The sequence below is a fragment of the Camelus bactrianus genome, chromosome 16, assembly GCF_048773025.1.
Source record: "Camelus bactrianus isolate YW-2024 breed Bactrian camel chromosome 16, ASM4877302v1, whole genome shotgun sequence".
Taxonomy (NCBI): domain Eukaryota; kingdom Metazoa; phylum Chordata; class Mammalia; order Artiodactyla; family Camelidae; genus Camelus; species Camelus bactrianus.
The window spans coordinates 42,188,584-42,204,551 of NC_133554.1; the positions used below are offsets into that span (position 1 = coordinate 42,188,584).

General features: G+C 56.1%; 2 protein-coding genes across 4 annotated transcripts; one reads left to right on the plus strand and one right to left on the minus strand.

Annotated features, from left to right (window-relative positions):
• Positions 1-412: 412 nt before the first annotated feature.
• On the minus strand, positions 413-8,827 carry LOC105072577 (peptidyl-prolyl cis-trans isomerase FKBP10-like). The gene is given in 12 exon segments (XM_074342204.1): positions 413-1,378; positions 1,640-1,803; positions 2,559-3,320; positions 3,323-3,437; positions 3,613-3,802; positions 4,175-4,227; positions 4,229-4,318; positions 4,433-4,624; positions 4,933-5,064; positions 7,415-7,985; positions 8,577-8,626; positions 8,673-8,827. Coding segments are annotated over 10 exon segments (1,596 nt in total). The 3' UTR covers positions 413-1,378; positions 1,640-1,803; positions 2,559-3,272.
• Positions 8,598-15,075, plus strand: LOC105072522 (endoplasmic reticulum protein SC65). Of its 3 annotated transcripts, XM_074343255.1 has the most exons (8): positions 8,611-9,317; positions 9,459-9,611; positions 9,754-9,925; positions 10,660-10,788; positions 11,687-11,832; positions 12,469-12,552; positions 13,970-14,114; positions 14,440-15,075. In XM_074343255.1, the coding sequence occupies exons 1-8, from the start codon at positions 8,826-8,828 to the stop codon at positions 14,460-14,462; spliced, it is 1,344 nt and encodes a 447-aa protein (XP_074199356.1). In that variant the 5' UTR covers positions 8,611-8,825; the 3' UTR covers positions 14,463-15,075. The 3 variants fall into 3 exon arrangements, 2 of the variants coding, with proteins under 2 accessions (XP_074199357.1, XP_074199356.1); XR_012499574.1 differs by lacking the exon at positions 14,440-15,075 and having other exon boundaries at positions 8,598-9,317; positions 10,660-10,810; positions 13,970-14,107; XM_074343256.1 differs by lacking the exon at positions 10,660-10,788 and having other exon boundaries at positions 8,601-9,317.
• Positions 15,076-15,968: the final 893 nt, after the last annotated feature.

Genomic DNA, 15,968 nt, shown 5'->3' on the forward strand with positions numbered 1-15,968 from the left:
CCCCGAAGCTCAACCTTCTCGTATGAAATGATTATTTTCTTGGCATAGTGACTTTCATGTATAATATATAGAAATGTTAATTATATTTATCATTCTGTACATTACATCCTTAGTACTTACTTGTCTTGTAACTGGAAGTTTGTACCTTTCACTACCTTCATCCAACTGACTGGGACAGTTAGGAGGAGGTCAGGGTCATGTCTCTGCGCCTCCCCCGCAGGCCCTGTCCTCTGTGGACGCCCCCTCCCCACCCTCCCTCCATGGTGATGCCCCAGTGGGGCCTCAGGGAGGCAGGAGGCTGAGACCCAGGGACACAGGGTCGGGAGCTGACCGGCCATGGAGACAGCCTGCTTGGTTCCCCTTCTCCCTGATGTTTGGGTCTAAGGGCCAATCCACACAGAAAGACCATGTCCCAGAGGCTTTACTTTAGTCTTTTATTTGGCACAAAGGAGAAAGGGGTCTGATGCCAGTTTAATCTTTTGGGGGTGCAGAGCTCTACCCACCCCCTCTCACCCTCAGCCCTCAATGACCCCCTCTTCTCTTTGTAGGGGGGAAAGGACAGGTGGAGGAGGAATGTGACAGGTGAAGGGACCAGGACAGGTGAGGTAGGGCTGCCCTCCTGAAACCACCCCCTTCCTTAGGAACCAGCCAGAGCCAAGGGAGGAAAGCATGCTCCTGGGGAGCTGAGGACAGAGGACTGGGGGCTGGAGGGGGGGTGGGGATGGTGGGGGAAAGTACAGGTAAAGGGGGAGTTTGAGGAAATTAAGAAATAATGAGCTTGGCCCTGCTCAGTGTCTGCTGCCATGGAGGGAAGGTCTGGGTGAGGGGCCGGCGATGACCCCAGCCAACCCACAGACTCCATCCAACTCCAGACTGACCTTGGAATTCCAAAACTTTCAAGGAAGGGGTTTGGGGTTGAAAGAGAAAAACCAAATAGAGGTCTGTGCTGTGATTTTACTCTTGGGCAGTGGGAAGACCAGAGCTGTTCCCTCTGGCCACTTTTCAGAGTCTTCCAGATCTCATCCTAGCAGGGGAGAGGGTGACTGTCCCCACAGACATGAGCTTTTGCCTTGGGGTCCAGGCCTCTGGCCTTCAGAGCTCCTCATGGACGCACTCCCCATCTTCATCTGACTTCAGCTTGAGCTCTTTCCCGTGATCTTGCCGTCCTTGTTGCAGTCCTGATTCTGGAAAATGTCTCCTACGGTTTTCTCAGGGTCCTGGCCAGGCAGGAGGCATCCTTTGCCTTCACTGACTTTAGCCTTGATGAAGGTGGAGAACGGCCAGAGAGCCAAGGAAGGGGAGACTGAGCAAGCGCCTGGCCTGAGCAGCTGCAGGTGGCCTTGGCAGGGGCTCCTGGGCGGAGGCCAGTCAGTAAGGACTGAGGAGAGACGACGGCACTGAGTCCTGAGTGGGGCCAGGGCAGAGGGCATGCAAAGGGGACAGACAGCCATAGGGGGAACAGGCCACATGTGCCAGAGGACAAGGGACTTAAGGTGCAGTGACCCACAAAGGGCAGGAATATGGGTGCAGACAGGATGGTGGACATGCATTGCATTCTTGCTAGATGCCACAGTGCAAGGTGGCTTCCACTGTGTGACAGTGTGGGAAGGGTTATTTAAGGACTGAACTCCTCACTCACCTCCTCCAGGGGGACCTCGCCATCCTTGTTGAGGTCCAGGTCTTCAAACAAGTTGGCAGGAGGGTCCTCATGCCACACAAACAGGTAGCCTGTAGGCAGCCCATCCTCCTGGGACACCAGCTTCACCTCAAACAGCAGCACCGCACTGCCAGGGACCCCCTGAGCTGGAGGGAGGATGAGGAAGAGAAAAGGGAAGGGTTTGGGCCTGGGTCTGCGGTCTGCCCAGGGTGCTCTCCCACTCATAGGCTTCAATTTCCCCACCTTGGGGACTAGAGAGTAGGGCATGGGATGTTTACAGAACCATCTGGAAGGCCTGCCTCACTCCTCCCACCAGCCATCAAGGCTGCAAGTGGGCAGGGACAAAGCCATCAGACCAGTCTCTGCCCCTCATCTCCGCTCTCTCCGTGTGCTAGGGGTGGGAGGACCAGGATTTGCCACCTTTCCCCCACACACGTGCCCTGTGGGCCCATGTCCAGGCCTCGGATCACATTGTTGGCCCCCAAAGTTGCCTCCTGAGGGGCCCTGTAGTCATGGCTGTGGGGAGAGCAGATTTCCAGGTCAGTTCCCAACCTCATCCCCTGCCTGTTCACCTCCCATCATCCCGGGCACGCCCCCTTCCCGAGTCTCTCCTGGTGCCACCCCAGGGCAGGGTGCAGGGACCCAGCGGCTCAGAGGTAGGATCCCCTTCTCTTGCCACTGCCCTGAAGTGTGGCCTGGGGGCTCACATCTCTCCCTGCTCCAGTTCCATCCAGAGAATGCAACTAGCAGCTCCCCCTACTGCTTACTTCACCCTCCCTTTGCTCACGGAGTTGAGAATTTTATCTCCTTGTGCTCCCCCCACTCGCTTAGATGGGAACTTATGGAGAAAGTAAGAGTTGGAGGTCTGTTAGGAGGACTCCCCAAGCCCAGGCCCACCCACCTGCCCAGCCCTTGCCCTGCCTTGGATCCACGAGGAGAAGAGCCTGGTGCCATCCAGCAGAGAGCAGTTATAGTGGTAGTGGACAAAGTCCCCAGGCTTGGCCGTCTCGTTGCAGGTCTCGGCGGGCTGGGACAGTGTCTTGATTTCCACTGGATCCGCAGGGTTGTGGAAGTCGATGATGTGGACATCAAACATCAGCCCAGCGGAGCCAGGGATCTTGTCTAGTGGGCCTCAGGCCTCCACAGAGGCCCCAGACCTTCCCTGCCAGGGGGTTTAAATGAGGATGGGGTGGGATGTTTGTCTACCTAGTCCCCTCTTCTAATATACTCTGGCGGTGGGGAGGCAGTGGAGGGGAGGGAGAGCATGCCAGTTAGAAAGCCCTTTACATACACCTTGGAACGTCCCAATAATTTACCCTGTTGGGCTATGTGATTAGTCCCATTTTACAAGTGAGCACACTGAGGCTTCCAGCAAAGCTAGGTCTCAAGTCCAGGTGTCTTTGCCTCTAGGGCTATGCTGTTTCTGGTCTCCCGTAACCACCCTCCCTCTCAAACTCAGGGTCGGCTGCCCTTCTCCAGTGTGGAAGGAGGAAGTGGGAGACTGCCCTGGAGAAAAGGATGGAGTCCATGTGGCAGAAGCTGGGGTGGGGGCAGAGCATCAGCTGGAATCCCCCCGTCAAGGGGAGGTCAGGAGGAGCTGAGGTGCTGGCTGGGATCAGGGAACAAGCCTACCAGTCCCGTTCTCCCCATAGGCGAGGTGTGTGTGGGGAGGGTGATCCTCCGGCGCTCCCCCATGCACGAGCCCTGTAACCGCTGGTCCATCCCGGGGATGATGTAACCCTGCCCCACGAAGGTATTGTAGGTGTGGTTGTGGGAGTAGCTGCAATACAAGGTGGGGGGGGCCAGCAAGGGAGTCACAGGGGCCCGCCCTTCCCAGCAGTTCAGAGCTGCCCCCAGCTGCTCCCTGGGGCAACCTCACACCTGCTACTTTCCTCTTGCCTCAGCTTCTCTCGTGTCCTCCCAACTCCCACCGTCCTCCTCAGAACCCCCCTGACCTGGAATCAAAGAGGGTGCCATTGAACAGGGAGCTATTGTAGTGGTAACGCATGAAGTCCCCGGCTACGGCTCTCAGGACGCAGCCAGGTGGCAGCTCCAGTGTCCCCAGCTGGATGGTGTCCTTTGGGTTGTGGACGTCAATCAGTAGGACATGGAAGACCAGGGAGGCCTGCGGGGGGATCACAGTCGCTGGGGAAGGGATAGGCTTGAACTATCCAAGTGGAGGGCAAAACTGGTCTTCCTCCCAACTCAGGAAGGTCTATATGAGAGCCATGCAAAAAGGTGCTAACCCTGCTTTCCCGAGTCCTTCCCCACCCATCAGCAGCCCTGGTTCTTCCCCTGTGAGGCTGGAGCTAAGGCTTCCCCAGGACCACCACTTGCCCATACTGAGCCTTTGTGTGAATCAGAATGAAGCACCCCTGCTTAATGAGATGATCACCAAGTACTAGGTTTCATGCCTACTTGCCTCCTGGGCTAGATGTCCTTGTACAGTACACAGCCTGAGCAACTGTATATGGCAGCCTGCTTCTAGAGAATCCCTGAGCTCCTGGCTGCCCTCACCATAGCCTTTCTCGCCATAGGCCAGGAATGGAAGGATGATCACCTTTCTTCTCTCCTGGACACATGCCCAGCAGCCCCTGGCCCATGCCCTTAATGAGCCATCCAGAGGCCACGTAGGTGTCATAAGTTCTGCCCCTGCTATAGCTGCAAAGAATGAGGTAGAGGTGAGACTGCTGTTGGTGGAAGAAACAGGATGGCCCCAGAATCCCCCCTGCATACCACGGTCCCCAGCACCCCAGGGCTCCCTCCAACCCTTACCTGTTGTCAAAGGCGGTGCCGTTGTAGTGGTAGTGGACACAGTCACTGTCCTGGGCCACGCGGGGGCAATGGGGTGGGCGCAGCTAGGTGCTCACCTGCACGGTGTCCGCCTTTTTCCACACATCCAGCAGGACCATGTCAAAGTAGTGGGTGGCATCAGGGGAATGAGCACTGCTGTGTTTGGTGCAGCCCCTAGAGTTGGGGGGTGGAGTGGAGGTCTGAACATCCTGCTAGGCCATCCGCTCCCCCAGCCCTAGCTCCCCGTCTCCCACCAGAGTCAAGCTAGGATCCCACCTAGGGCCCTGTTATTTCCCTTGCTCCCGCCCCAGGGGCTGAGAGACCAAAACACAGGTCCCAGACCAGCCGCTATTCATACTTGGAAAGTCACTCTCCCTCTCTGAGCTTCATTTTCCAGCCCTAGGGTCTTTGCTTCTGCCCCTTGGTCTCCTGCATCCCCCTACCAGGGCCCCAGCCCTTCTTACCCACGCCGATGCTTCTACAAGTAGCCCAAGTGCGGAGGCACAATGAGGCGTTGCCGCTCATTGACACACATGCCCATGAGGCCTCGGTCCATGCTGGTGATGAGATGTCCCACGCCCACCACAATGGCCACCAAGGTGTGGCGGTCATAGCTGAAGAGGGAGGGGACAGATGGGATACAGTGGCCTCTGGCCATGGTTGCATAGATCCACAGGTGCTCACACACACAGTCTCCCTCCCTATCCACAGGTGTAGATCCACAGGCTCCTCATCCCCTCTGCAAGCCTCCCTCCTCGGTGGGCCACGAGCCCTGCCTTAATAGGATGGGCTGCTACAAAAGGAAGTCCTGGAGGATGGGTGGGAGTTGTCTGCTGCTACTGTCTGCTGACTGCAAAGGGTCGGTATGTGCAGCCACGGGGGAAGAGGAACAGTGATTCAGCACTCACACGATAAGCCAATGAAATGCTTGGTGTTTTGCGTTTATTATCTTACTTAATTCTCTTCCTTGTGAGGTGAGCATTATTGATTTCATTTTTCTTACGAAAAAAATTGAGGCTAGGGAGGCCAAGTGACTTGCCCAAGGTCACACAACTAACGTGTGGTCTGTTGAACTCCAAAGCCCACATATGGGCCGCTGTACCATCAATTCACCAAGGAAAGGAAGGGGAAGCAGAGGAGGCCAGGGATAGGTTTTCTATTTTTAAAACAATGCTCTAATGTCATTCTTTTACATCTAGCTGTCGTTTTCCCAGCACCACTTCTATTTTTTATTTTGCTTTTTCTTGGAGGGGATGTAGGTAACTAGGTTATTTATTTTAATGGAGGTACTGAGGATTGAACCTAGGACCTCATGCATCCTTGTGCATGCTAAGCATGCACTCTACTACTGACCTATATCCTCCCTGCTGGTTTTCAATTTTGAAAAGGACTATTCTAAAATTGCCATGGCTTTTATCTGTTTTTAGTTGCAGTTTTCATAAGTTAGCAAAGGATGGGAGATTGTTATTTTGATAGAAGAGGCTGTGGGTTGTGGACGTTTTCCAAGTTCAGCACTGCGTGAACTGGGCCCACCCTTGATCCAAGAGTTCCCAGCAGGGAGGTCATTCCCCAACTCCCGACCCCTCCCCCACACCTTGGTGGCCACGGGCTCAGAGTGGTACTCCTGGCTACTTCCTATACTTTATTTTGCCCATTGATCTGGTTGTATGTCTGATCTGCTTCCTTTACAGTGCTGTTGTGAGAACCTGACCATGGCACAAAGTTTCTACCAGTTAAACGCTACCAGGGTTCTTCCTGAGTCAAGACTGCCAGGGACTGGGTAAAGTTCACTTTCATTCATCATCTTGTTTGAGTCCTCCTATCAGCCTTGGGAATTAGGGACTCAGTTTTTCAGATTTGTTTTTAACCACCTTTTTTTCAGATGAGGAAAGTAAAGCTTAAAGAGGTAAAATTCTTTGTCCATGATCACAGCCTGGATTTGAACTCAGGGTCTTGGTCTCAGGAGTTTGTGTTCTTTCCCAATATACTGCCTGGCTCCAAATCCACTGTCACTAATTTCTGTAGGCTGAGCTGTGTGTTTTGGGGAAGTGTCTAAGAGGGACCGACTTCTTGGGGTATGGTGTGAAGGCTTTTGTCTACGACCGGGACCCAAAGTTCAACTGAAGCTGGTGTGCAGCCCTGCCCTGCCTCATCCAAGAAAAGCTGACTTGCCAGAGCAGACTGAAGGCCTGGATCAGACCAGAAGCTGGTCTCTCAAATCCCAAGGCTGGCAAGATGGGCAGCAGCACAGGCCTGGCAGAGCTAAGATGGAGGGAGGTGGGGCTGCGGGGGCACCCAGAGAGGGAGGCATGAAAACTCTCTGAGAAGCCCAGGGTGGCATGTGTGACCATGTGACACACAGACAGGATCCCTACACTAGGCTATGCCCTATGCTCCTGGAACTCTCCTGCTCTTATCTTGCCCACCTGCTTTACCTCATGCGCTGCTCAAAACCCCTATCCCCTCCAAAAAAATGTCCTACTTACTCCCTCTTCTCTAAAGGCAAAGGCACTGAAACCTGGGGCTGGAGCCAGAAAGGGAGTCAAGGTGGATGGAAAGGTGGAAAGTCTTGAGACCACTGTCAAATTCACACACAGCAGCCCTTCCCCCCACTATGAACTGGAAACCAACCCTCTTGTGTCTTTAAGTAAAGCACTGGTAAGTAAATAGAGCAGTTAACCTTGATTATCACGCACTTTGTGGGACATAGGAAGCTTGTGTGAAAGAAATTGGGGTCCTTTGACAGGCGAAGGCTTGCGACTGAGGGCAGGCGTGTCTTTGGGGAGATGGCTGTCTAGGAGTCCCCCCTCCCAGCCTGCAGTGTTTGGGGTTAGGGGATCACAGTTTTAGTACTGGGACACAGACACAGCTTGAGAGCGGCAACAAGGGAACCCCATGACTAAGAGAGCCTGGCCACCAGCTCAGGGAAGGGAAATGGTGAGTCTGGGGGCACCCAACCATTACCTCGAGTCAAACTTCTTGCCATCCTCGAAAGTGCCGTTGTAGTGGTAGCAGACAAAATACCCCATCTGCACCTCCTGGGGACAGGCCCTGGGGATGTGGTACCTCTGGATAACCACTTCTTCCAGGAGGGCGCCGGCCAGACTGGCGCGGCCCAGCCCCCTCCTCACGGCCTGCACCAGTAGTAGCAGCAGCAGCAGCAGCAGCGGCGGCGGCGGCGACAGTAGGGGGAGCCGGCGGAGGGTGTGGCTGGGGGGCCCCCGCGCGGAGCATGCTGCCTGGAGCTTGGGAAGGCCTGCGGTGAGGGCGAAGCGAGAGAGTCGCTGCCGCCAGACTCCTTTCCCCTCTCCTCCTCCCAGAGCTGACTCCCCCTCTTCCTGTCCTCCATCCCCACCCCTGCACTGGCTGGTCCACGTGGAATGGGGGCTGGGGAGACTGAGCTGGCGGGGCAGGGGAGGCGGAGTGGAATAGCGGGACGAGGCCAGGCTGATAGTGATAGAGTCGGAGGAAAGAATCACAAAGAACTCCAGGTTTACCCTCACCCTTACCCCAGGGGGCCTGAGAGACCTGGGGCCTGGAGAGGGAGGGAAGTTCAGGAAAGTTGAGAAGTCGGAGCTGACTTTAGGGGGAAAAAATTCGGTCTTTTTTTTTTTTTTTCCTGGAGCTCCTGGGTCCTAAAGCCGAACCGACGCATCTCTTCTTTGGCTGGCCATCCCAGATCTAAGCCTCTCCAGGTGGCTGGTGAAGCTCCAGAATCAGAGGGGTAACTCAGTGCTCCCTCCCACCCCTTCTGTCCCAGGAACGGCCTCTCCAGGGACAAGTTGCTTTGTCCTGCAAAAGTGGACTGCCAGAGGACTTTCTGACGTGGGGATGAAGACTGAGTGGGAAGTGGCGGGAGCGGAGGGTGTGCAGGGTAAAACCAGGAGTGTGCCTCCTTGTCGCGGGCTGGGGTACACTTGGAGTGACCTCTTCAGGGCTGAGGGTGGACCGTGCGCAGAAAGACCGCTGTGGTTGAAGGAAGACCAGGTTCCGGGGCTTGGGCAAAGTAGAGGGAGGTGGGACTTCCCTCAGTTCCTTGGTCTTAAGGTGGGGGGGTGTTGTCTTTGTGTGGGAGGGGCTTTCTGGGCTCCCCATCCCGGCGGCAAGCCTTCCCGCACCCACTCACCATCTGCCAAGAGGAAGACCCGCAAGGGCACGAGGTCACCGTTGGGCTTTCTGAAAAGAAAGGAGACGCAGCTCTCAGCCCCTCGGGGACCCTGACCCAAGCCACCACCCCTTGTTGCTGACCCCAGTGCCCGGCGCTAAGACCCAGCGGGCGCGCCGGCGGGGCCCCGGTCCCTGAGTCGGCCCGCCCGGCGGGGACGCCAGCTGGGCGGGGAGAGCCAGCTGGCGCGGAGGGGGCAGTGGAGGGGGCATGGCTCGGGCTGCGTGGGGGCTGCTGTGGCTGCTGCTGGGCAGCGCCGGGGCGCAGTACGAGAAGTACAGCTTCCGGGGCTTCCCGCCCGAGGACCTGATGCCCCTGGCCGCGGCCTACGGGCACGCGCTGGAGCAGTATGAGGGCGAGAGCTGGCGCGAGAGCGCGCGCTACCTCGAGGCGGCGCTCCGGCTGCACCGGCTGCTGCGGGACAGCGAGGCCTTCTGCCACGCCAACTGCAGCGGCTCCGCGCCGTCCGCTGCCGCGCCCCCGGGGCCCGCGCCCCCTGGCCCCGACGGCGGCGGCGGCGGCGGCGGCGATGAGTGGGCCCAGGAGCTGCGGCTCTTCGGCCACGTCCTGGAGCGCGCCGCCTGCCTGCGGCGCTGCAAGCGTTCTCTGCCCGCCTTCCAGGTGCCCTACCCGCCGCGCCAGCTGCTGCGCGACTTCCAGAGCCGCCTGCCCTACCAGTACCTGCACTACGCACAGTTCAAGGTGAGCGCCCAGCCGGCGCCAGCCGCCCGCTCGGGTCGGGAGGAGCGCGGCTCTCACCCAGCACCCCGACCGCCCAGCCCTCCTGCGCGCTCGGGGCCGCGGGCTCTGGTCCTGCTGACCGGCTCTGTTCCCACCCTGCAGGCTAACCGGCTGGAGAAGGCGGTGGCCGCAGCCTACACCTTCCTCCAGAGAAACCCGAAGCATGAGCTCACCACCAAGTATCTCAACTACTACCGGGGGCTGCTGGACGCCGCGGAGGAGCCCCTCACGGACTTAGAGGCCCAGCCCTACGAGGTGGGGTGCCAGTGTAGGACCGGCCCTGACACTCCTTCCTGAGTACCGCCCCCACCCCCACCCCCACCCCGCCATCAGGCCTGTAGAGGAGGGGAGGTGTTGGGGTACCTCTGACCCCCTGCCACATCGTTCCCTCCCCCAGGCAGTCTTCCTGCGGGCTGTGAAGCTCTACAACAGCGGGGATTTCCGCAGCAGCACGGAGGACATGGAGCGGGCCCTGGCCGAGTACCTGGCCATCTTTGCCCGGTGTCTGGCTGGCTGTGAGGGGGCCCATGAGCAAGTGGACTTCAAGGACTTCTATCCAGCCATAGCAGGTATCCCCTCACCCAGACTCCTGTGGGCATCCCTCTCACCCACAGGCCCTGCTTCCCAGAATTCCTAAGTTCCCTTAACACAAATTTTCATTCCATACACATTTATGGAGCCCCTACTAAGTGCTTGGAAGGTGGATCGGAAAAAGATGTTATCGTAGCCGGCCAGCAGAGCCTTTAGAGGCTAACAGGTCACTTGCCACTGGGCGCAGAGGGCTACAGTGGGGAGTGTCCAAAGTGCTGGGCATCGGTGCAGAGAGGATGTGATATCCCAAAAGGGTCTGGGGAGGTTGGGGTCACAGGCCTTCTAGGCAGAGGGCAATGCAGGTGCCAAGGTGCTGAGGTGGGAAATAGCCCAGCAGGTGTGTGCAGAAAGCAGTTTGTGGCCAGAAATCACACCTGGGGATTCTGAAAGACAGAGTCCCTCGGCAAGGGCAGAAAGGACCGTCCTGAGGTTCTCTCACTGGGCTTCAGTCCTACTTCCAAACCTCACCTGCCATTCCCCCAGAATGCCCTGGCTCCCTCTGGCTTGGGGGTGGCAGGTGAGCTGTGGGGGTGGTGAGTCAGCCTAGCCCAAAGCAGTCTTCCTCAGCATCACTTGTAACTTTACACACATCATCTCATGCAATCAGGAGGCAGAGCTGGGATTGGAAGTCATCTCTGTCATCCTTATCATTGGATGTGGATGGAGCTGGTCAGCACACTAGCTCCTCACTGCTGCTACCCAACCCCACCAGATCTCTTTGCAGAATCCCTGCAGTGCAAGGTGGACTGTGAGGCCAACTTGACCCCCAATGTGGGCGGCTACTTTGTGGAAAAGTTCGTGGCCACCATGTATCACTACCTCCAGTTTGCCTACTACAAATGTGAGCCTCCTGGCGGCTTGGGGTGAGGGAAAGCACTGTGTGGGGAGTCATGCAGAGTCATGGGGCATTGTCCCTCAGAACTGAGGACCCAGGGTGATGGAAGGGAAGTCTAGAGGTGGGGGGGGGGCAAGTGAAAGGCTGCGGGGAGGGAACAGAGAGAAGCCCCAGGGAAGAATTCCAGGGCTTCTTGGGTAAGTGACTAAATAGCCAACAATTGCATAGTGCTTGACAGCCCTGCGACATCTGTTTACCTCACTTGATCCTCTCACAAACTGCCAATAGCTGACATTACTGGGCCCATTTTTCAGGTGAGGAAACTGAGGCTCATAGAGGGCAAGGGGCCATTAGTCACATGGCCAATAAAAAGTAACACCAGAACTCAAGTTTCTCCTCACTTGAGGGAGATTCTGGCATCAGCTGGGGCTCAGATGGACAATTTCCAGGGTCTCTGCAATGCAGAGATGCCCAGATTCAGACAGAAGCTGGAGTTGGAGTGGAGGAGCTGAAGACCAAGAGGCCAGGAGACCCTTTTTGGGTCCAGTTGGCTAAGAGGTTGAGGGCTGGACCACCAGCCTCTGATTTCCCGGTGCCCTCATCCTCCAGCTGTGTAAGCTGGAGCAGTTGACCTAATCTCTCTGTGCCTCAGATTTCTTGTCTGTAAAATGGGGATAACAATAACAGTGAAACTTAAATGAGCTACACAGGGCATAGGAGAAGTGCCCAATACATTCTAGCTTGCATTATTATTGGATGGGGTGAGAAGCTCAACAGATTCTGGGAGGTGGCTGGGGTGCCAGGGGCACTGGACTAAGTTGGGAGGTAGGGGTGGGTTAGGTGAGGGTTACCCCTGAAGGTGGGGAAGTGCCAGGGCCACTCCTCCCTCCTGTCCTGCCTGCAGTGAACGACGTGCGCCAGGCCGCCCGCAGTGCCGCCAGCTACATGCTCTTCGACCCTGGAGACAGTGTCATGCAGCAGAACCTGGTGTATTACCGCTTCCACAGGGCTCGCTGGGGCCTGGAGGAGGAGGACTTCCAGCCCAGGGAGGTGGGCATCGGGACATGTGATTTGATAAAATAACCTAGCTTCCTCCAAAGGCAGGATGGGAGATGAAAAGAAAGAATATGGTTTGTGGTTGGAGTCCTGGGTTCAAACCCAGCCCCACGAGCTTTGTGGTCCTGGGAACACCGCAGACCTTTCTGAGTCTGTTGCCTCACCTGCAAAATGGGGGTGGTACTGCCTACCTGACCAGCACAGTGCCTGGGAGGAGGGAGGTAAAAAATAACCTGTCTGTTCCTGCCTGCTCCCCTCCCCACCCTCGTATCTTCACTGGCCTTTGCCCTTCTTCCCCAGGGACCTCCTCACCTGGACCAACTGAGGAAACTCCTTGGGAGTCCAGGGCAAGACTGGCAAATATGGTACACATGGTGCCACTTCCGATTTCCTTGTCAGTTGCAGACGGTGCTAATTGATCGAGGCATTCTTTTCCGCTGAGCCTTCGGAATCCTTCTTAACCTTAAGCACCTTAAGCAGCTATGGTTTTTTGATCAGCATGGAAACTGATACCTGTTTCCAGATCCTTGAACTGGAAAAAGGCCAGAGGACCCAGATCCTAGGAGCTCTATCTCCTCCACCATCTAGCAGCAAGGCCCAGCTCACCTCACTTTCTTTCCCTCCGCCCAGGAGGCCATGCTCTACCACAACCAGACAGCTGAGCTGCGGGAGCTGCTGGACTTTGCACACATGTACCTGCAGGCAGATGATGAGGTAAGTGGCCCCCTGCCCTATGGGGCTGGATAGTGATAGAGACCCCTTGGTCCTCTTCCCGGGGCTACTGTGCCAAAGCTCAGCCCCAGCTCCTGGCAATCAGCTGTTGTGAAGCAGAGAGATTTCACCTGTTCCTTACTTACACCTGCCCTTCTCTCCCTGCTCCATGTTCTCATGTCCCCCCTTCTGTCCATGTCTAAATCTTGCTTCTCCTGGACCCAGCTCATGTTGGCACCTCCTCTGGGAAGCCCTTGCTGCCTGTCCTGACTCTGTCTTCTGGGCTTGCAGTGCCTCCCTGCACTGGAGTTACTTGCAGTCCTCATCCATCCCACCCACCCCTTTCTCTGCCCAGTCTCCTAGAGGACTGTTCTCCAGGACAGGGGACCAGGGTATTCCCAGCTCTCCCACAGCACCTGGCACAGAGCTGGGGCTCAGAAAGTGAGTTTGAATGAACCAGTGAGTGGATGAATGAATGAATGAATGAATGCAGGACGCCAAGAAGGAAGGACCACAGTGTGTTATTATGTTGATCCTGAATGAAGGCTTGAGAACCTGAATTCTCTGAGGTGTTGCTGCCCAGAGCGTATTTATCCATTCCATCCTTTGTTCATGCACCCATGCCCCCCTTATCAAACACAGGGGCCGGTTCTGTGCTGGGAGCAGCCAGGCTTTGGTGCTAGCCAGTCTTGGCTCTACCACTTCCCAGCTAGGCAACCTCCAGGCAAGTCTTAGGTAACCCTCGAACTTCCATTTCTTCATCCGTTGAATGGGGAGAATAATGCCCATCTCACACTGTTGTGCTGAGACTCAAATGAGATCCAGCACATAAAGCACTTAGTATAGAGCTGGCACACAGTAGGTGCTCAAATAACTGTTACTTGTTGCCTGCTGTTTGCCAGACACCATGCTTGGGCCAAGGGTAAATTCACGAAAGGCACAGTGCCTTGCCCCAGCAGCTCACTGATGCATGAATCACTGTGCAATGGGAGAGGCCATCACAGGGCACTGGAGGAGGCCTCTAGACCCAGCCAGGGTCATCAGCAAGGACTGCATCCTGGAGCTGATGCCTGGCATTGGAGGGATAAGCTAACCAAGGTGTTCCTGGCTGGTAAACACCATGAGCAGACAATATTCAAGGACTAGCAGTATTCCCTGGGTATTTATGCTGAAAAGGTGGGCTGTGGAGAGGGCAGTGCTTCCAATAACACCGAATCTGTGCCAGTGGAGCGATTCACACATCAGTTCAGGGAGGGGGCAGTTTGGGAACAGGACTTTGGGAGAAACCCTCAAATTATTCATGTGTGAGATCTTGAGGCTGGGAAGGAGGGACTTTGGGACTGTGATGGGATGGGAGGGCCCCTTGGCCAGGAAGGGGGCCCACCTGGGTTTGTGTCTGCTGTGACCTGGTTTCTCCTAGATGGAGCTGGAGGAGACAGAACCGCCCGTGGAGCCTGAGGAGCCTCCATCTGATGCCGAGTTTGAGGGGGAGGGTGACTATGAGGAGAGCATCTATGCTGACTGGTGGCAGGAGCCGGATGCCAAGGGTGATGAGGCTGAGGCCGGTCAGTGACTTGATCCTGGTGGAGGGGTGGGGATGCAGCCTGGGATGGAGTTTGGAGACAGCAGGATCCATGCCCCAGGCTGGAGAGGCTGTGAAGTAGGTGTAATGGGTGTTGGCACATCTCCTCCAGGGACTTCTAGCCTGTTAGCAACCCCCTTCCCCCTTGGTGGAGGGCGGTGGCATCTTTCCTAGAGCAGGGACCAACTAAGACCTGTTTTTGGGGAGCCTCACTGCTCCCTGCCCCACCTCCCCTGAGGACAGCACCCAGACACCTGTTGGGAATGGGGTGGGGGGCTAATCCCAATGTGCTCTCCTTTCATTTTCAGAGCCAGAGCCTGAACTAGCATGAGAAGAGGGCCCCCCTGCACCCCTCAAGAACTTGGGAAGCCTGGCCCAGTGACACCACCCTCACCAGCCTGGACAGCAACAAGAACTATTTATTAAACATGTAAAATGGACATAGCTGACCAGGCCCCATCCTGTCCCACCTGGGAGCAGTGCTTCCCATGTAATGGAGAACAGCTCTGACTCCATATTCGATCTGTTCCTTTAGTTTTAACCATTGTGCCCTGCTTTCTAGGCTTAGTCTCGCTAGCTCTGCACGTTTTGTAAAACAATGTTGCCTTTAGCCTGAAATATACAGGAGAGCCTATTCTCAGGGCTCTGACCTTTAAAGATGCTAGCACTTCTGCACCTACATAGAGATGGCAAGTTGCAAAATAGAGAATAACCTTTGTTTTGTTGGAGGTTTACAGGGACACCCTGGCCTGACCCACACGGACAGCTGCAAGAACAAAGAATCCCTGCAGCAAGAAGTTTGCAACAACCAACCACACCCCCTCCCCTATTTTTTTGTGTAAAAGGAGCCTGCATTCTGACTGGAGCAGGGTGGTTCTCCATGACAGTCTGCCATCCTCTCAGTCTGCCAGCTTTCCGAATAAAGTCGCTATTCCTTTCCCCAACACCTCGTCTCTCAATTTATTGGCCTGTCATGCGGCGAGCAGAACGAGTTTGGCCTGGGTAACACCCAGACCCCTCCTACCTGTTTATGGGTCTCTGGACCACAGGATGATGGTGCTGCAGATGCTGACAGCCTGCCCTCCTCCCCATGCCCCCCAACCTAGACAGTCTCTTGAAGGAGAAGAGTCCAGCTCTTCCTAGTTGGGGTCTCAGCCTGAATTGGAGAGACGGCAGAGGGGCAGTTGGCATCAGAAGAGCACTGGGCCAGGAGTCTAGCAGTTCCTGGCACACTGGCAGTGGGTGCTCAATAAACATTTATTTGGAGAATCAGCACTGGGGCCTGGTATCTCCTGGGTGGCGTGCTCAGGGTGCAGGTCCTTCCCTCCCTGCCTCTGCACCCATCTCCTCTCAATAAATGCACAGGCGAGAGAGGGGCCACAATTTGGCCTCTAAACCCTGGGTGTTTGTGAACTGAGGAGCAGCAACCTGAAATTGCAGCCCACCGCCAGGGGGCATGAGGATGCAGTTCTGCCCGATTCCTGGGAAGATGGTGGTTTCAGATTTCTAAGACGGGATGCCCTGTTATTTCCCTAGTTCAGCATCTCTTCCCTCAGGGACTGTGGGGAGGGGTCCGAGAACATTTACTTCCAGTTTTTACTTTCCAAGCATTTACTGACCCAGGTTCCTTCTAGTCAGAGTGAGCATGCCCTGCCCTGCCCTCTCTACCCATTCTCCCATTCATTCCACAGTAGGGAACCAGGCCCTCTCAGGACCCAGAAGAGCCCCAGGAGACTTCATAGTGGCAGTGGGAATGCCAGACTGTCTTGCCCAATCTTGCACTGCTTCTAGGGAGCAGAGAGTCTGGAGGTGGGGTGAGGGTGATGCCAGGTGGCTA

What these genes read in the sequence shown, in the direction of transcription:
- LOC105072522 (XM_074343255.1), top strand. Translation starts at nt 8,826, where the DNA reads ATGGCTCGGGCTGCGTGGGGGCTGCTGTGGCTGCTGCTGGGCAGCGCC. An exon ending in CTTCTATCCAGCCATAGCAG is followed by an intron (nt 9,926 to 10,659) that starts GTATCCCCTCAC and finishes CAACCCCACCAG; the next exon opens with ATCTCTTTGCAGAATCCCTG. An exon ending in CCAGTTTGCCTACTACAAAT is followed by an intron (nt 10,789 to 11,686) that starts GTGAGCCTCCTG and finishes TCCTGCCTGCAG; the next exon opens with TGAACGACGTGCGCCAGGCC.